The 20,659-nt window shown below is 47.4% G+C and overlaps 1 protein-coding gene across 1 annotated transcript in view; it reads left to right on the forward strand.

The window, feature by feature from the left end:
• The window catches only part of VPS13A (vacuolar protein sorting 13 homolog A), a 322,609-nt gene that overhangs the window by 157,837 nt on the left and 144,113 nt on the right, over positions 1 to 20,659 (forward strand). The window contains exon 41 of the mRNA XM_050945432.1: positions 11,750 to 11,851. Coding sequence (XP_050801389.1) covers positions 11,750 to 11,851 — 102 coding nt within the window. The remainder of the gene's footprint in view (positions 1 to 11,749; positions 11,852 to 20,659) is intronic.

The raw sequence follows: 20,659 nt of genomic DNA on the forward strand, positions 1-20,659 counted from the left end.
CCCAAGGTGCTCCATCAGTGGCTCCACGGTCGGCCCCGTCAGAACACCAGGTACCAGAGGCGACAGTAGGCCCCCCCCCCCCCCCCGAGCACAGATGAGGCTCCGATACCATCTGCAGACACCCAGGTTCCACCTGACACAGATGACACTCCTCAAGTGCAGGAGCCCCCACAGGACCCCCTGGTCCCGGGCCTCTCTTCCTCCTCCTCCTCACCTGACAAGGCGGTGGCGGGAACATCCTCCTCAGGACCTCCACCAATTGATCTTAGGGCCCATCAAGAGCTTTTGAGACGAGTGGCTCAGAATATGAACTTACAGGTGGAGGAGGTCCCTGAAATAGAGGACCCTGTCATGGACATCCTATCGGCTGATGCACCTACTAGAGTGGCTCCTCCATTTATCTGCACCATACAGGCTAATGCAGATACCATTTGGCAATCCCCAGCCTCGATTCAACCTACAGCAAGGGGAGTAGAGAGAAAATATATGGTCCCCTCAAAGGGGTATGAATATCTCTACATTCACCCATCTCCTTGCTCTTTAGTGGTGCATTCGGTGAACAAGAGGGAGCATCATGGCCAGCTAGCCAAGGCTCCTAAGTCAAAGGAGGCTAGATGCATGGACCTCCTAGGCCGCAAAATATACTCTGCCGGGGGTCTCCAACGTAGGGTGGCAAATCAACAAGCCCTCCTAAGTAGATATAACTTTAACACGTGGATGTCCTTGGGAAAGTTTACAGAGCTTCTTCCCCAGGAATCCTGTCAAGAATTTACGGCCCTACTTGAGGAGGGTAAAAAGGTAGCAAGAACCTCTCTCCAAGCCTCTGGATGCAGCAGACTCTGCAGCCAGAACCCTGGCGTCAGGGATGACGAGGCGTATCTCCTGGCTCCAGGTATCAGGCCTTCCCTTTGAATTACAACAAACTATTCAGGATTTGCCTTTTGAAGGCCAGGGCCTGTTCTCAGATAAAACTGACCCCAGATTGCAAAGTCTGAAGGACAATCGCGTTATAATGCACTCGCTGGGTATGCACACGCCAGTGACCCAACGCAGGACCTTCCGGCCCCAGCTGCACCACCCTAACGCCCTGCTTAGGCCGCGTCAGGACTTTAGCAGAAGGCGTGGTAGAGGGAATCGTCGGAAACAGTCTGGCCCTCAGGGAGGTCAAAATCAGGCGCCCCCTAAACCACCAGCGGGGCCCAAGCAGAACTTTTGATGGGATGCCCGAGGACAGCCCACTAGTTGCTCTACTGGATCCTTCTCCCCCCTTTTTCAACCGCCTCTCACAATTTCTCCCTGCCTGCTCCCAGCTAACTTCAGATCGTTGGGTCCTATGCACGGTGGAAGTGGGATACTACCTTTAGTTTGTTTCAACTCCGCCTTCCCACCCTCCCTCCCCATCCCTCTTCAGGGACCCCTCTCACGAGCAGTTCCTCTTACGAGAGGTCCAGTCGCTCCTAGCCATGGGAGCCATAGAGGAGGTGCCAAAAGACATGAGGGGCAAGGGGTTTTATTCCCGCTACTTCCTAATCCCCAAGGTAAAGGGAGGTCTACGACCTATCCTAGACCTGCGAGAACTCAACAAATTCATGATAAAGCTGAAGTTCCACATGGTAACCCTGGGGACCATTATCCTGTCCCTGGATCCGGGAGATTGGTACGCTGGCCTCGATGTGAAGGATGCGTATTTCCACATCGCAATTTACCCACCACACAGACGGTACTTCCGTTTTATGGTCAACCATCAACACTTTCAGTTCACTGTGCTTCCATTTGCCCTTTCTACAGCTCCATGTATGTTCACAAAATGCATGGCTGTAGTCCCCGCCTCCCTCTGGCGTCGTCGGGTACATGTCTACCCGTATCTCGACAATTGGCTCATTTGAGGGACTTCCCAGTTACAAGTGTCGCAGCACCTGCGCATCATCAAAGAAATCTTGGGGAGCCTAGGCCTGATGATCAACACAGAGAAGTCTACTCTGACACCCACGCAGAGAATAGACTTAATTGGGGCAATCCTGGACTCCAATCTGGCCAGAGCCTGCCTCCCGCAGTTGCGTTTTCAAGCAATGGCTTCAATTATTCAAGGTCTTCAAACCTTCCCGACAACGTCGGTGCGCACCTGCCTCAGCCTAGTAGGTCACATGGCTGCGTGCACCTTCGTGACCAAGCACGCGAGGCTTCGCCTCCGTACCTTTCAAACCTGGCTTGCTTCAATATACCAACCACGCAGAAACAGCCTGGACTCGGTGCACACTGTTCCCCGGAAGGTTCTGGGCTCCCTAACCTGGTGGCTAAACCCCATTCTAGTCTGTGCAGGGATGCCATTCCACCCACCGCAACCCTCGATGCCCCTAACCACAGATGTGTCATCTCTGGGTTGGGGTGCCCACGTCAAGGGCCTTCGCTCTCAAGGCCTCTGGTCACCTTAAGAGCTGGCCTCGCACATCAATGTGCGGGAGCTGAGAGCGGTCCGTCTAGCATGCCTGGTGTTTTGAGAGCATCTCCAAGGCCGTTGTGTATCAGTGTTCATGGACAACACAACGGCCATGTTTTACATAAACGAGCAGGGTGGAGCACGCTCCTCCCTCCTTTGTCAAGAATCCGTCCACCTCTGGGATTTTTGCATAGCCCACTCGATCGATTTGGTAGCGTCTTTTCTCCCAGGAGTCCAGAACACTCTGGCGGATCACCTCAGCAGATCCTTCTTGTCTCACGAGTGGTCAATTCGTCCGGACATCATCCATTCTGTTTTCCAGAAGTGTGGGTTTCCCCACATAGACCTCTTTTGCCTCCCGAGAGAACAGGAAATGCCAGGTGTTCTGCTCCTTCCAGGGACGCTCCCTGGGCTCCCTCTCAGACACATTCCTGATCGCTTGGAAGAGGCACCTACTCTATGCCTTCCCACCGTTTCCGCTTGTCCACAGAGTCTTACTCAAGCTCTGCAGGGACAGCGCCCACCTGATCCTGATTGCTCCAGCGTGGCCGAGGCAGCACTGGTACACCATGTTGTTCGACCTCTCAGTGGCAGACCCGATTCCCCTGCCACTCTGGCCGGATCTCATAACACAGGACTTCGGCAGGCTTCACCATCCAGACCTACAATCTCTTCACCTCATAGCATGGTTGCTGCGTGGTTGAGCCAGTCTGAGTTGCGTTGCTCTGCCTCGGTCCAGCAGGTGCTCTTGGGCAGTAGGAAGCCTTCCACTAGGATGACGTATCTGGCCAAGTGGAAGTGTTTCTCCTGCTGGTGCTCTCCGCATAACTCAGTCCCTAGGCAGGTGTCCATTCCTACTGTCCTGGACTACCTCTGGTCCCTGAAAGAACAGGGCCTAACAGTCTCTTCCATAAAAGTGCATCTGGCAGCCACCTTCCACCCAGGGGAATATGGCCTATCAATCTTCTCTCACCCCATAGTTTCAAGGTTCCTCAAGGGATTGGAACATTTGTACCCTCAAGTCAGATGCCCGACCCCTACCTGGGATCTCAGCCTGGTGCTAGCCAAGCTTATGGATGCTCCTTTCGAACCACTGGCCACCTGCTCGCTGCTCTACCTTTCCTGGAAGACAGCCTTCCTCGTCACTGTTACTTCGGCAAGATGAATATCTGAGCCTCGGGCCTTGACAGTGGACCGCCCGTATGCGGTATTCCATAAGGACAAGGTACAGCTGCGACCACACCCCTCCTTCCTCCCTAAAGTGGTGTCCACTTTTCATGTCAATCAAGACATCTTCCTCCCAGTCTTTTTCCCGAAGCTGCACCCATCGCATCGGGAACAACAGCTGCACACCCTAGACGTTCTCAGGGCTCTTGCCTTTTATATCGAGAGAACAAAACCCCTCTGAAGATCACCTCAGCTCTTTATAGCTGTGGTAGACCGGATAAAAGGCCTACCAGTCTCATCCCAAGGAATTTCATCTTGGGTAACATCCTGCATCCATGCATGCTATGATTTGGCTCACATTCTGGCTAGCCACCTCACCACCCATTCTGTTCGGGCTCAAGCTTCATCTGCTGCCTTCCTGGCCCATGTTCCCATCCAGGAAATATGTTGAGCAGCTACCTGGTCATCGATTCACACCTTTGCCTCACATTACGCATTGGTTCAACAGTCCAGAGATGATGCAGCATTTGGCTCCGCAGTTTTGCATTCTGCAACATCTCACTGCGACCCCACTGCCTAGGTAAGGCTTGGAAGTCACCTAATTGGAATCGATATGAGCAAGCACTCGAAGAAGAAAAGACGGTTACTCACTTTTGTAACTGTTGTTCTTCAAGATGTGTTGCTTATATCCATTCAAAACCTGCCCACCTTCCCCTCTGTCGGAGTAACTGGCAAGAAGGAACTGAAGGGCCGTTGGGTCGGCAGGGGTATATATCCGGCGTCATAACAGTGTCACTCCAAGGGGCAACTCAGCCGACCCACTGAGTGTTGCTAGGGTAAAAATCTTCTGACGAATGTGCACGCGATGTGCGCACACCTAATTGGAATGGATATGAGCAACACATCTCGAAGAACAACAGTTACAAAGGTGAGTAACCGTCTTTTCCCTATTCTGCCACGCACTGTACAAACATAGGTGATCCATACCTTGAAGAGTTTATAATATAATGCCCCACTCTGGCAAACAATGCCCATGCTTAACTTCATACCTGTGAGTAGTCCCACTAAAGTCAAGTTAGTGTTTGTGGGCTTGGGATATACATAGACAGGACAGACGTATAATGGGAGAAAGATGTAGAGTACAATTTTCGAAAGCGCCTAAGTCTCACTGAAAATCAGTGGGACTTGATTTAATGTCCTAATTCACTTTTAAAAATGGGTTTTTAGGTCCAGATTGTTAAAGATATTTAGGCACCTAAAAATTCAGACAGATGCGTATGGGATTTTCAGAAGTGCCTAGATATGTAACTTCCATTGATTACAGCAGGATTTAAGCATCAGTGCTTTTTTGAAAATCCCACTGGGTGCCCTTGTGCATCTTTAGGCATGTAAATACTTTAACACATTTGACCCGTAGTACTTTGAAAAACTTTACTCATAACCTACAAGCAGAGTAGTTTGCAGCAACATCTTGAAAGAGCAACCGTTGCTTATGAGCAACATTTCCCCTGTGAACACTTGCCTTTCTGTGAATTGTCAACGCTCGCCATAACGCTCCCCACTTACGAGCAACATGCCAAAAGAACACTGATATGTTGCTACCTGCCAATCAGCAACATAGGGGAGAATCCAGAATAAAAACTGTAGAAAACAGTCTCTCATCGTTATCTCAAGGTCCCTTCTGAAATTGCTTATATAGCTGCTTCAGTCTCTGGCCCCCAGGCTGGCTCTGCCCTCTGCTTTCTGCAGCCCAGCATCTCGCACAGTTCTGGATATCTAGGCTGCTCACGGAGGTAGATCAGTGTTTTGGTGCTGCACACACTGGCTATGTGCCCTCTGCTTCTGCTTGCCACCAGATTCTCTGTGTTCACAGCAGTAGATGGTGGTTTCTATTGCTTCCACCCTTCTCATTTTTTATTTTTTTCTGGCCAATTTTTGGGTAGGGGGAGCAGTGTTCTCCCTCTTCAGCATTCCTCCTCCTTACTGGGTCAGTTAACTCTTTGGGGGTGTAATTTACCCTAAGTATCGGCAGCAATGTCTCACTGCCAGATACTCTGTCCCTATACAGTCATGACAGAGCAGCCAAGAAAGCACAGGGTCAAATCTCTGCTCTGTTTGTGAGGCAGCCTTCCCAGGTTTGACAGATGGTGTGTTGTGCCCAGCCTGCACCCAGCCTTCTGTCCCTAGCTCTTCTATATCCCCTACCCACCAAGGTAGCCATGATTCCAACAGGGAAAAATGGACAGGGTCCCCAGTGCAGAGCAGGGAGAGGCTCTAAAAGTGAGGAAGACTCTGACTACTTGACTGAGGGGATATGTCCCAGAGGACCCCTGCAGAACAAAGAGGGTAGATTTGTGAGGCCCACAAGTCTTCCCTCCCTCTTCCCAAGTCTTAAAGTAGGTTTTGAGCATCCTGGGGAAAGAAGCAAGGCTTCTAATATTCCCCCTCTCATAGGGAATGGGACCAAGTGGGTGAGAATTCAGAGACAGTTTTCAGTCCCAGAAATCCTGGAATTTCAACCATTCTGGACTTTCTCCAAGAAGACATAGACAAAGGCTTTAGCCAGTATCGTGCATCAGGTCTCTGCTCTTACTTGCGTGCTATTGGCAGGATCTTCTGGCTTCCTGACTTAGGTAGCTAGATTCCTTCCAACTCTTCTGACTTCCAACTCAGGCCACTCTTCCCAAATTGGGACCTTTGGCTAGTTTTGAGGGCTGTGACAAGCCATCTCTTCAAGCCTCTGACTTTAGTGTTGGCCTTTTATTTTTCCAGTAAGACTTGTTTCTTAGTAGTTGTCATGTCTGTCAAGTGAGTGTCGGAGCTGGCAGCCTTATCTGTACAGGAGCCTTACTGCACCTTCTATGAGGACAAGATGATGTTCAAGACACCAGAATCCTTTCTTCCTAAGATAAATTCCTCTTTTCACGGTTCTTGAGTGGTTGTGCTTCCTTCATTCTGTCTAAATCCATAACATCCAACTGAAAAGATGAAGCATGAAGATTGCTGAAAATCTCAAACATACAGGATCTACAAGAAGATCAGACTCCTTATTTGTGTCTTTCCACCCAAAATGCTAGGGATTCAGAACTTCCACATCCTTCGTTGCTCAGCATATTAAACTATGTATTGTGTAAGCCAACAAGACTTCAGGGTTTCCTGTACTGTAAGAGATCAAGACACGTTCCATGAGATCCCTTGCTATTTTGTGGGCAAAATGAGCAGGTATGTGCATCTCAGAAAGTTGCAAAGCGACTACTTAGTCAACAGCTAACTGTGACATATCAGGGTACAATCCAGATTAACGAGTAGCTGTGTCACCCCTGCCCTGTAACCTGGGGTGCCCTTTATTATGTCTTGCTGCTTCAGCCTCCAACCTGGACTGCTCACAAACAGCCTCTAGTATGTTAGTCATTCCCAGCTACGTCTGTGCGTGTGCTGCAGCCATCTGGCAAACCTCTGGCTTTTACCAGCCTTGATTATGATTCAGGGTGACCCCAACACACTTCCAGTCTCAGATTTCCTCCCAGAAAAATGTCTTGTACTGTTCAGCCCACTACTGGACAGTACAAATATAGAGTCCATTATTTCTTTAAGGAAATAATTTGCATACAACTTGTTACCCCAAATGGAATTACCCAGACACTTCAGTTTGAACCCGAGATTAAATAAAATAACTTTAACTACAAAGAGAGAGATTTTTAAGTGAGTACAAGCAATGAGGCATAACCCAGAAATGGTTACAAGAAAAATAAAGTATTTACTGATGCCAAACTTAACAAACTACATTAGATTCAAAACAGAGTTTCCTCTCCACATGCTTAGAGCTGTTCTAGTGATCAAACTTCTTAGGTCAGGACCCCTTCTCTCAGTATCCAACTAATGCTTCCTTTGTTGCTGTCAGTGTGATGGGTAGGGAGAGAGAGAGGGGTGCCTAGGGGTGTTTGTCCCTCTTTTTTATATTTTCAGTCCCCCTCTTGAAAAACATATCCCCCTGAGAATCAGAGCAAAGAGACTGTGGAAGGACATTCCCTAATTTTTTTCCCACCTGTATGAACTTCCTTTGTCTTCCCTTCCAGCATGATGATTCCATTTGCTGCTTAAATGCTAACTAAGCAAAGCACACATTCCTTTGTTTAGGACAAAGCTGCCAGTTTCTGTTTGGGCAGGGCTGTGGGATTTGGAACATGTTGTTAACATCATACAGGGTAATCTTATAACTTCATATACAATGTTGCCACACATATTTGGCCAGAACAATATTGACCAGCAAATTGAGTTTTCAAAGGATACCTTACAAGACATGCTTTGTACAGAGATTATTACAGTAGGATGTAGGGTGTGTATTCAGGGATGTATTCCATCACACGAACACCTTCGTTAAGCACTATAAGATGGACTTTGTCATACCCATTGGCCTCCTTTGACAGAAGGGTACTGTAGATGGTGACCCAGAACTAATAGACTTTTCAGCATGCTCGTAAAAAGGAGGATATTACTTTTCTACCAGACTCTTGTTTCATAACTCTCCCTACATCTGTTCACTACTTACGACTTCACAGATATCCAGAATTGTGGGAGACACTGGGCTACAGACCAGAAAATTTCTTCCTTATAGTTTTCTTTCAGCTAGCATCTCCTACACGTCGACCCACCCTAAATGGCGTAGAAGCCAGGATGAGATATGTAGTGGATTCGTTACATTATGACTCAACTTTGGTCTAACGTACATAGTTATTTCGTTATCTTGAGTTATTCTGAAGGTGTACAACTTTCATAACGTCTGGCAGCAAATTGGATTGTAAGGGGAATGGCCATACCACATATTGCCCAAATGCTGATCTGCCTCATGAACTGCAGAGAGAGAAGGGCATCCCAGACATCCAGAAATTTGGGAGATATTATCAGCAGAAATGAAATGATCAGTAAGCATTTTCCATTCTGCCTTCTAGGGGAGCAGTTGGAGTATCTGTGGCCACATTCCCCTTCAGAGGGATTGAGGGAGTTTCCCATGCACTGTTCTTGGTCTAGTATGTATTGAAGTATGTGGCTGCATCTCATCACTAAGGCTATGATTTTGTCACAGAGGTCACGGAATCCATAACTTCCAGAGACCTCTGTGACTCCAACCCATGGCAGCTGGGAGCTGCGGGATACCCCCACCTCCTGAGATGGTGAGGGCCCTTGGCACTCTGGGCAGCAGAGGGCCCCGCAGCTCCTGGCTGTGGTGGGGGGGGACTCACCATTCCTGGCCGCCGCTGGTGGGCCCGAAAGCTCTGAGCTGCCTCTGGGGGGTGCTGGGATGTCCGAGCAGTGGCAGAGGGCCCCACAGCTCAGGGCTGCTACCAGCGGCCCCTGCAGTTCCTGGTCACCACAGGCGGCGACCCCTGGGGAGCTCCAAGGCCCCATGGGTGGCGGGTGGCCCCTGCAGCTCCTGGTCACCATGGGCAGCAGGGGGCCCTGCAGTTCCTGGCTGCCACTGGTGGCCCCAAAGCTCCGAGCTGCCTCTGGCAGCAGGGGCCCCAGGAGCTCCGAGCAGCTGCAGGCACCAGGGGCCCCCACAGCTCCTGCCTGCCACAGACAGTGGGGTCCCCTATACTTCCTGGCTGCCACTGGTGGCCCCAAAGCTTGAAGCTGTCTCTGTTGGTGGTGATCCCGGGAGCTCCAAGCAGCCACGGGCGGCCTCACAGGTGCTGGCCACTGCAGGCGGCAGGGAGCCATGCAGCTCCTGGCCACCACAGGCAGTGGGGACCCCCTACAGTGGGCCTCTGGCAGCTCCCAGCTGCTGTGGCAGCAGAGGGACCCTGCCACTCTTGGCGGCATGGGCCTCCAGAGCTCTGAGCCCTCACAGATGGTGGGGGCTCCCAGAGCTCTGAGCCTGGTCCCCCGCAGCTGCCCAGCTGTCAAAAGTGGGAGCTCCACAGCTCCTCAGTTTGTCACAGGTGTTTCTAGTAAAAGTCATGGACAGGTCATGGGCTTCCATGAATTTTTCTTTATTGCCCGTGACCTGTCCGTGACTTTTACTAAAAAATATCCTTGACAAAATCTTAGCCTTACTCATATCACCCCCTTATCACCATAATATGGTGCTTCTGAAGGTTGACCAGGTATTGTGGTATCAGTTTAGACTTACTTCATGTTTTCAGGTTTATCTTCACAACCATAAGGGCTGGAAACATGTTAGTCTGGTTGCATCAAATTTTTTTTTATCAGTAGTATAATGTAAAATACTTATACAATTCACTCTTGTGTTTTTACATTAGACATTTTGGTATAATATTAATTCTTGAGATTTGTACCTATGTCTTGTAACACTTCCATTCACCTTTCTTTCCTTAATCAATAGCCCACATGGATAGACTTCCCCTAAGGGGAAACTTGGACTAATGTGGACTTCCATTAGATTAAATAGAGAGTACTGTGTATGCCAACTAGAGCAGGAAACTGGATACCAGAGTTGGGGTCTAGATTTTGTTATTGACTTGTTAGGTAGATATAGCTAAATACACCTCTACTCGATATAACGCTATCCTTGGGAGCCAGAAAATCTTAACGCATTCTAGGTGAAACCGTGTTATATTGAACTTGCTTTGATCCACTGGAGTGTGCAGCTCCGCCCCCCTGGAGCACTGCTTTACCGTGTTATATCCAAATTTGTGTTGTATCGGGTGGAGTTATATAGGTAGCGGTGTATCTCTATCTGTGAGAGTCTGTTTACCTAAATGTAAACTAACGATGGTGCTACTAATCTGACTCACAGGTTGGTTGTGAGAATTAATGTTTAATAGTGTGTTTTAAGATCCTCAGATGAGAGCAGATATATATTCAAAGTATTGTGTGTAGTTTACTGTTGCATCCTGGGCTATAAATGAAATGTGTATTCACTGGTCAGAATTTTCTGCTTCACAAATCGTTCCTCTTCTGGGTGTGTGGGGTGGGCATGTGAATGCCTGCAAAATTGCTTAAATCTGTGTGGCTAAAATATCTTCCACAAACTGAATCCACAGCCTGGAGAAGAAGAGCTCTTGCACCATGTACCCAGTATTCAGCCTTGCTAATTGTGTTGAGCACTGAGCTCAAGATTTGGCCCTATACAAAGAATGAAAGTGGAAAGTATGACCAACTTTTTCCAAAAACATAAAACACTTATTGCATTAAAGACAGATAATGAATATTTTCCCAGTATTATAAGTCCACTTAAGCAATTATAATAGTTGCCAGATGGACGTAGCATAATTATGAACAGGATAGGAAATGGTCCCCGAGACAATCTCTCTTATGATGTTACACATTATGAAAGACTGAGAACCCTTGGGTTAGAGAATTTGCTAATGGGATACAGAACTTTTCATTCTAGGCCACTTACTCATATTTAGAACTGGAAAAGTAAGTAGAAAACGAAATCTGTTGCCATCAGGTGGTGGTTTAATAGCCTGCATGAAATAAGTTGGTGATTTTAGTCCAGTTTCTACTGACGTGTATCCACATCCCAGCGGTTCTATTGGCATGCTTCTCAAAGACACCAAAGGTAGAAATGACTATGTAGAGAGAACTTACCCTAATGGTTCTTACTGATTAGAATTGAGGCACATTTATGTGGAATTGGGTCAAGGGGAGTTTGTGCTGCTGCCTTATGGGCCTTGCTTGCTTTGTGTTGTATAAGTAAAAGATTTCTGTCTCTAGTTCCCTTTATAGTCCGATTCTACTACCTTTATTTATATTTAGAACCTTACTCTTTGATTTCTATGGGGCTACTTGAGACATAATGTGCTATTCATTTTGAATAATGGTGGTGGAATTTAGTCCATGATGACGAACATCAAATTTCTTTTAAATAAACTATTTAATTCAAAGACTTACCTGCCTATTCGTGGAAAACAGCTAGGGTGAAATCCTGGCCTCAATGAAGTCCGTGACAAAACTCACATTGACTTCACTGAGGCCAGGATGTCAGCCCCATTGTTTTTTCATGTTTTATTTTAATTTTACTTAGTTTTTTTATATTCTAATATAATAAAAACAAACAACATGTTATAATGTCTTATTTTAATGTTTCTGTTTGAGTCTATAGAGCATCTTTTATTTGGTATTGGTTCTAAGGTGTATCTTCTCTTAATTCAGTACTCTGATGATTTTATATTTCTTTAGGTGCATTATTATAATGAGATGTTTGGTGTGTGGGAACCTTTGCTTGAACCACTAGAAATTGAAAAGAGCGATGAATTCAAACCATGGACTCTTGGAATCAAGGTATATATTCAGAAGTGTAAATTGAAACAGCTAACATGCTAATCTACGTTTTAAATAACTTTTGGGTTGAAACATGAACCAGTAGAACAAGGCTGTTTGAACTTAATGTTAATACCCTGTTCAGTCGTGTATGCCAAGGGGATAAAATGCAGGGTAGGCCACAAGGCTAATATAACTCTAACTATGTATATTGGCTAAAAGTGAGTGCAGTTAGAAGTTGATTGACTACACTTTTTTCCCCTTTGCATTGTTGTATCTAGAGCATGTATAGTCATGATTAACTTAGAGACAGAAACTGTTCACGTAATGCAGCACAGTGATTAGTCTACAGTGGCTACTCACTTGCCAAAGTATATATTTAAAACTTCATTTTTAAATTGAGTACAAAAACTGAAATTGAAAAAGAAAAGAAGTTTTCTCTCTTCACATGGATTAAACCAACAGTTCTCCTTTGAGTAGATGCAGCCACGTATTTCATTTAGGTGTCTGTGCCCAGAGTGCCGGAGCCAGAGAATTTGCCTAGCAGTATCCATAGTTGGGCAGCGCTTGCGCCTTGTAGCTGTAGCCCTTCCCCTGGCTCTGAGGTGGCACCACCCTGACCCCTCTTCGGTTCCTTCTGACCACCTGTGGCAGGAGTTGGAGCTCTGTGTGGTTTTCAGCCTCGCAATCCTCTATTCAGTGAGGTTTTTTTCTAGTTCTACATAGTTCATTAGTATCTCAGTATAGTTGTAGTTGTAGTTTGTCATCTAATGATGCCTTTACCAGGGTTTAAACATTATGTTGTGTGGGTGGGGTGAACCCTACTAACTATCCTTACACACAGTGCTTGCTGTGCCTAGGTGAAGCCCTCTTTAAGAAGCAGTGTTCGATTTTCAGATTGTTCACGAAACAGACTCAAGTGGTGAGGAATCTCCATCTGAAGCAGCACCTGCTCAAACATGCCATGTGGACTGTTTCAGTACCGAGGCCCTCCTCAGATCATAGGTCACCCTTGGATTTGGAAAGTGCTGCCGTTCGCTTCTTGGAGCTGTTGCCTCTCCGAGGAGATTGAAGAGTTGTTCCCCATCATGTGTGTGTGCTGAGGAAAAGGTCACATAATCAAGCGATGCCACTTCAGGTTCTGTGGGGACTTGTCTCCTTCCTTTACAAGAAGCATGGATCGACATGTGGTGAATGGGATGGAGCAGGTCCTATCAGCTGCTCTCCGACACTATGCAGAGAGGTCAGAAACCCTGTACCATTGACTCTGGTTCTGGCCCAAGGGTATCCTTTCAATCAGATACCAATGAGGGTGATGCTGGCACTGGCTGCTTCAGCGCAGTGTATCAGGCAACAGGGACCTCCTCTGCTTTCTGTCTTGATCTCTCCCTTGGTCCAGAACTTTGCCAGGGCTGTCCCCTTTATAGCCCTGTTGGCTGGACAGGCTGCTGAACCTATGGGTCTGCTGATGCTGCACTGTGATGTTTCCCTTCCACACTCAGGAGAAATGGGGCTGGTACTAGACTGCTTATAAGCAACCTCCTTGGTACCAGGAACTACTTCAGTTCCTGTGTGACCAGCACTGCCAGCCCTTCACCTTGGCACTCTTAGTTATGTCAGTGCCAATGTCGACTTCAGAATCGACACCACTCCCAGCACCAGAAACAGCAGAGGCATACTGTGACGATGCGGTTCTGGCGGGACCCAACTGAGAGTGCCAGTTCAGGACCAATTGCTCAAACAGGGCAGTCACAACCCATGGCTGGGGTTTTTCCACCTCTAAGGCAAACCAAACCAGCCAGACAAAAAGGACTTCGGTTTCACCCCACTAGCTAACCACAAGTCACACAAGCAATTTCCTTAGACACTCCAGTCTCCCAGTATCACCACCAGTGCCACCCGCCCCGGGGATGAATGGTTATGAAAACCAACACCCCAGTAAAAGAAAAAGGTTCTCTCTATCCCAAAGGACCAAACCCCAGACCCAGGTCAATATACACATCAGGTCTTACCCACAAATCACGCTGTTGCCAATCCTTTACAATCTAAAATCTAAAGATTTATTCATAAAGGGAAAAAGATAGAGATGAGAGCTAGAATTGGTTAAATGGAATCAATTACATACAGTAATGGCAAAGTTCTTAGTTCAGGCTTGTAGCAGTGATGGAGTAAACTTCAGGTTCAAATCAAGTCTCTGGAGAACATCCCCACTGGGATGGGTCATTAGTCCTTCGTGTAGAGCTTCAGTTTGTAGCAAAGTCCCTCCAGAGGTAAGAAGCAGGATTGAAGACAAGATGGAGTTGAGGCATCAGCCTTATATAGGCTTTTCCAGGTGTAAGAACACTTCTTTGTTCCTACTGTGGAAAGTTACAGCAAAATGGAGTCTGCAGTCACATGGGCCAGTTTCTGCACACCCTGCTGAGTCACAAGCCGTATCTGCCTCCTCTCAATGGGTCAGTTGTGTAGCTGATGGTCCTTAATGGGCCATCAAGCAGGCTAAGCAAAGCTAACTCCAACTTATCTGGGATCTTTCCCAGTAACAGAGCACAAGTTTGAAATATAGGCAGTATACAGCCAATATTCATAACTTCAACTACAACATGATATAAACATACAGACAGCATAATCATAACCAGTAACCCGTAACCTGGTCTTAGACACCTTATATGACCCCCTTTACATAGGATTTGGTGCCACTACAGGACCTTGGTTGCAAACCATGTTCTATATGGTCCCAGTTTATATCAATAACGTCACACATACTCGCTGCCAGCCGAACCCTTTCCACCATTGGTGTAAGCCCCCTCATCATTCTGGGCTATGGATGAGTCAGACTGGCTACTTATGCCCCGAAGCCGGGGACTTCTTTGCAGTCCATGCTGGATGTTGTGGATATGTCAGCCAGAGTGATGGCCTCTGCAGTAACTATGAGGAGGTCTTCCTGGCTTCAGAACTCAGGCCTTGCTCCTGATGTCCAGCAAGCCATTGAGGATTTGTCCTTCAATGGCCCATTACTATTCTCAGATAAAGTAGATGAGACTCTGCACTTCTTCAAGGACCCTTCAGTCCTTGGGAGTGTTTACACTGGCAGTGCATGGCCGTCACTATGGTGTTCAACAATAAGGATAACCACACTATCATCTGCAGTGTGTATTTGGGCAGCCTTTCCTTTTGATGAGGCAGCAGGATTACCTCCAGAAGGGGGCATACATCCCACAGCAGAAAGCAGTTGAGTTCGTGGTTTGGATAGTCCATACGTCCTCCTCTGATGTCCCCCAAGCATCCATTTTAACTCCTTGGTCCAAAGTAGTGTTCCAGTCATTGGTCCCTTCCCCTCCATTTTGGGGACAGGCCTGCGTGCTTTCACTATACTTGCGTCTCAGTCATCACCAACAGCTGGGTCCTAAGCACTGTTAGATCAGGCTATGCCATCCAGTCCCTCTCCATCCCTCCTCTCCACCTTCCCTCCCCATCTCTCTTCCAGAACCCTTCTTACAAGATACTGTTCCTTGAGCAGGTTTGCGCTCTACTTGTGTTGGAAGTGGCAGAGGAGGTTCTACTGGATCACCGGGGTCAGGGTTTCTGTTCCTAGTGCTTTCTGGTGTCCTTTGCGATCTGAAGAAATAGATCAGATAAATGAGTTTCTGAATTGTTGCTCTATTGACCGTCCGTCCATCTCTCCGAATGACTGATTTCGTGTCTTACACATTCAGGACGTTTACTTTCAAGTGGTGATTTTGCTGAGGCACAGAAATTTCCTTCAATTCATTGTAGCAGAGCATCATTTCCAGTTTACAGTGCTTCCTTTTGATCTCTCTTCTGCCCCTGGGGTTTTTACCAAATGCATGGCTGTCATCATGGCATATCTCAGAAGGAAAGGAATCCATATCTTCCCATATCTAGATGACTAGTTACTGAGAGGCAGATCCAAGAGAGGAAGTCCTTTCTCATGTCAGCACTGCACTATGCTTGCTCGACCTCATCTGAAACATTGGGAAGTCTGCTTTGGTACGTACTCAGAAAATAGAGTTCATTTGAGTCCTAATAGACTCTACAGGTTCGAGAGCTTTTCTGCCAACCAACCATTTTCAGGCGGTTCGCCATCTCTTGCCTCAGTCTGCAGTCTCCACCTTCCACGACAGTTCGGATTTGGGATCACTGAGAGGCCAAGGTCTGTGGAGGGTGTGATGAAGTGGGAAAGTTCTTAATGTTTTTTCTGAATACTGTGTATGTGCCTCAGTTTCCCCTATGTATTTCTTCAGTATCTAGGTGATAGGATTAGGGTGTGTGATTGTCGCAGAGCCATTATGATGCTGTCTGCATAGAGAATGTCCGACACCCTGTCTCCTGACAACTGATGGCCTGGGCCCTTCCCCTGCAAAGGTGCCAACTGAAGGTGTTGGAGAACAAAGAGATCAGGTGGCCTCCTGGCCCCAGAGAGAGACAAAGGCCAGAGGAGGGGTTGGAGAGTTTGTTTGGAACTGTCTGGGGAAACGGAGTGGGGGTCTAGACAGGGCTCTGGCCTTCCTGGCCCCAGGATGGACCTGACTCAGGGGTCTTATTTCCTATACCTACAAGCTCTGTTTTAGACTGTGTTCCTGTTGTCTAATAAACTTTCTTCTTTTACTGGCTGGCTGAGAGTCATGTCTGACTATGGAATTGGGATACAGGGCCCACTGGTTTCCCCAGAAGTCCCGCTTGCTCAGACTCGCTGTGGGAAGTGTGTGGTGTGAGAAGGGGATGCTGAATGCTCCGAGGTCAGACCCAGGAAGGGCGAAGCTGTTTAAGCTTCTTGCCCTGGAGACAGTATGCTTACAAAGAGGAGTCTCCCCCAGAGTGGTGACTGGCTTCATATGGAGTAGTTCCAGAGCATTGCCCTGTGACTCCGTGACAGAGGGGAGCAGGAGTTCTCTCCGCATTTCAGTTTTCTGGAGCTTCAGACTATTTACAATGCGTGTCATGTGTTTGAGGCCATATCAGGAGCTCAATAGTTCACATATTTACCCGACAATACCACTATGATGTATTCTGTGAACAGGCAAGGAGGAGGACACTCCAGGATGCTCTGCCAAGAGGCAGTCATGTTGTGGCAATTTTGCATTGGGCAGAGTACGCTCCCATAGCCGACAACTTGCCTAGGGTTCAGGATCACCTTGCCGATCATCTCAGCAGGAATATTTTGCTGAATCATGATTGGTCTCTAAAGACAAACGTCCTCAGGACTATCTTTGCATTCTGATGATTGACCTCTTTGCTACAGGGGACAACAGGAAATGTGACCTGTTCTGCTCTTGAGGAGACCAGTCCAGGCTCCCAGTCCAGTGCCTTCCATCTCACTTGACAAGCAGCTCTCTTCTATGCCTTTCCCCTGATCCCAGTCATCTGACTGGTCATCTTGAAAATGAAGATGGATTCATCATCAGGTTCTTATTACGCCTCTGGCGTTTAGGGCAGTGGCGAAGCTCCTCCACTCCTGTCTGTTTCTGTGTGTTTCTGTCAAGTCTTTCAATGGTTCCCCAGCTGTTCTCCAGATTTTTCCAGCTCTGCTTCCACAGCTCATCATCATGTTGTTTTCAGAAGGCTTCGTTTTCGCTTGCTTTCAGGTGTCCATCTTATTGCTACTCTGATGATGGAATCAGTTTCCATGTGAAGCACATGATCGATCCATCTCCAATGCCTCCTGGCAGCGATGGTGCTCAGATCCTCTTGGCTGCACTGTGTCAATAGATGTTGGTTTGAGATTGCTCTGGGTCAAAAGATATGGGGGATTTTTCTGAGGCAGGTTGTATGGAATGAAGACGGTTTGGACATGTCAAACTTTCTCATTCCCCAGCATTCTGCGCTATAAAGTATTGTGGAAAGTACGCATCTCTGATAAATCTTGAGTTTGGTTTTGGTGTTGTATTTTGATGATTTCCAGACGGTATCAAAGCTCCTTTAGGTGTTCCTGGCTTTGCTGATTTTGTTCCGGATGTCCTGGCTTGTTCCACCATCCTGGCTGATGGTGCTGTCCAAGTATGTTAATGTTTCTACATTGGTGAGAACATAATCCTCTATCTGGACAGGTGATGGTGAGACAATATTAAAGGATATGATATCTGTCTTATTGAAGTTGATTTTCAGTCCAGTTTGCTGGCTGAATGCGTTGAGTTGTTTTTTCTTGTATCTGGTGTTGGGTCTATGATAGGAGAGCAACATCATCTGCGAAGTCCAGGTCTTCAAGGGGTGAGAAGAGTGTCCATTTAATGCCCTTGGCACGTCTTCTGTTGTACGCCGCATTACCCAGTCAATGGCAATATTGAAGAGGATTGCAAACATAAAAATAGCCGTACCGGGTCAGACCAAAGGTCCATCTAGCCCAGTACCCTGTCTTCCGACAGTGGCCAATGCCAGGTGCCCCAGAGGGAGTGAACCTAACAGGCAGTGATCAGGTGATCTCTCTCCTGCCATCCATCTCCATCCTCTGACAAACAGACGCTAGGGACACCATTCCTTACCCATCCTGGCTAATAGCCATTTATGGACTTAACCACCATGAATTTATCCTGTTCTCTTTTAAACGCTGTTATAGTCCTAGCCTTCACAACCTCCTCAGGCAAGGAGTTCCACAAGTTGACTGTGCGCTGTGTGAAGAACTTCCTTTTATTTTTTTTAAACCTGCTGCCTATTAATTAAACCTGCCACCTATTAACATGACGCACCCCTGACATACTCCTGTTTTAACTTCAAAACTGAACTCTCTGTGATCAACACTGCATGTAAAGTTGAAATAGAAGCTTTTGATGACGATTGTACGAAAAGGAATTTCATATGCCTGCAGAACACGCCATAGGCTGGTTCTGTGAATGCTATCAAAAGCCTTCTTAAAGTCTATGAAATGTAAGTAGAGTTGCCTTTGCCACTCTAAGCTCTGTTCTATTGTGTTTCATAGAGTGAAGTTCTGGTCTGTGCATCCACGCTCTTTCCAAAAACCAGCTTGCTCTTTTCTGAGAATGCTATCAACTGCCTCTGATATACACTGGACTATGATCTTACACAATACTTTGCTTGACACAGATAAAAGTGTGATGATACACCAGTTATTACAATCACTGAGAGTTCTTTTCTTTGATATCCTCACTATAATCACATTGGTCCACTCATCTGATACTTTTTTCCTTTTCCAGACTGATGTCTATAGAGGGGCCAGGATAGATGCTGCTAATTTAGGATTTATGTTGAATAATTCTGCATTCAAGTTATCTTTGCCAGGAGCTTTCCCATTTTGTAAGACTTTCATGGCTTTAATGATCTCTTCCTTAGTTGGGGGGGGGTGTTGATATCAAGATCTTCTTCTGCCTCCCAAATGTTTGCTTTCTCTTTAGGTGGCTTCCTGTTCAGCAATTTTTTGAATGCTCCGTCCAACGCATTTCTTATTTTTTTTCGGTTATTAGTAGGTGTCATTGTTCCTGATGAGTGTTTGTTGGTGTCTGCTGTTTACCACTGGTAAGCTGCGTCATTTTGTAGACGGTTCCTTCACCACGAGCAGCTGCATCCTCTTCTTGTGTTGCCAGATTATAAATATAATTCTGTTCGTCCACTCTCAAAAGGCATTTGATCGCCTAGTATGCCTTGCTATACTGCTCCTGATATTTGTCCTTTAGCTTCTGGGATTTTGTGTCTAAAACTTTTTTCTTCAGGGCTCATCTTGTTTTACGTGGTGGTCCATGTGCTGGGTGTAATCCACTCCATCCTTCTCTTCTGCCTGTAGCCAAGACAGGCTTCACTGCGCTGTTTAGAAATTGTTGTTGTTCTTCGAGTGCTTGCTCATATCGATTCCAATTAGGTGTGCGCACGCCGTGTGCATGATCGTCGGAAGATTTTTACCCTAGCAACACTCGGTGGGTCGGCTGGGTCGCCCCCTAGAGTGGTGCCGTTATGGCGCTGGATATTTACCCCTGCTGACCCAACGGCCCTTCAGTTCCTTCTTACCGCCCGTGACAGTCGTTGGAACTGTGGAGCGCGGCTTCGCTGATCTCCACTTCCCTAGCTTCCTCGTAATTCTTTATAGATAGTTGTGTATATATAGTTTGAGTTTTTACAGTTATAGCTAGTTTTAGTTGTTGGTATATATAAATAGTATATATAGCTGCCGGGGGGATCGGGGATTAGCCACTTCCCTCCACCCCGGTACCGGGGTTCATGCCCAGGTCACCAGGATTTAAACCGTGCCAAAAGCCGATGCCAACATTGGATCCCCACGACTCCTGCCTTAAGTGCCTTGGGGAATCCCACCTTCTGGACAAGTGCCACATTTGTAAGCCGAGGATGAAGGAGGAGTGGGACTTTCATCTGAAACGGCTCCTCATGGATGCAGCACTTAGTCCAGCACCCTCGGTACCGAGCGCTGAACAATCCACATCTGTGAGAAGCACTCCTTCGGCCCCGGACCGCTCCAGTACAGCGAAGGAGCCCTGGCACTGACCTTCGCCGGCACCGAAGTCGGCTCGGCACCGCTCCCTGTCCCCATGGGCCAGGAAGGAACACAAGCCTCCCACTGCCTCGGCACCATCCGCACCGCAGACGGAGCACCTACCCAGGGACGGATCGCCCGGCACCGACATCTGCCGCGGCACCGCTGGCTGTAAATTCCGGTGCCCGAAAGCTCCCTGGCTCACGCTGTGGTCGAGCTCGCTCTTCCATCTACCGTGGAGACCTTCTCCATGGCAAGGGAATTGATTGTGATGACAGAGACCGCGCTGCCTCAACCCTCTACAATCCATAGGCAAGCCTGCCTTACTGAGGCCGCCCTCCGTGGGAGTTGCTGAGAGGTACCAATCCTGCTCTCGG

Source organism: Gopherus flavomarginatus, chromosome 3 (assembly GCF_025201925.1).
Source record: "Gopherus flavomarginatus isolate rGopFla2 chromosome 3, rGopFla2.mat.asm, whole genome shotgun sequence".
Lineage (NCBI taxonomy): Eukaryota > Metazoa > Chordata > Testudines > Testudinidae > Gopherus > Gopherus flavomarginatus.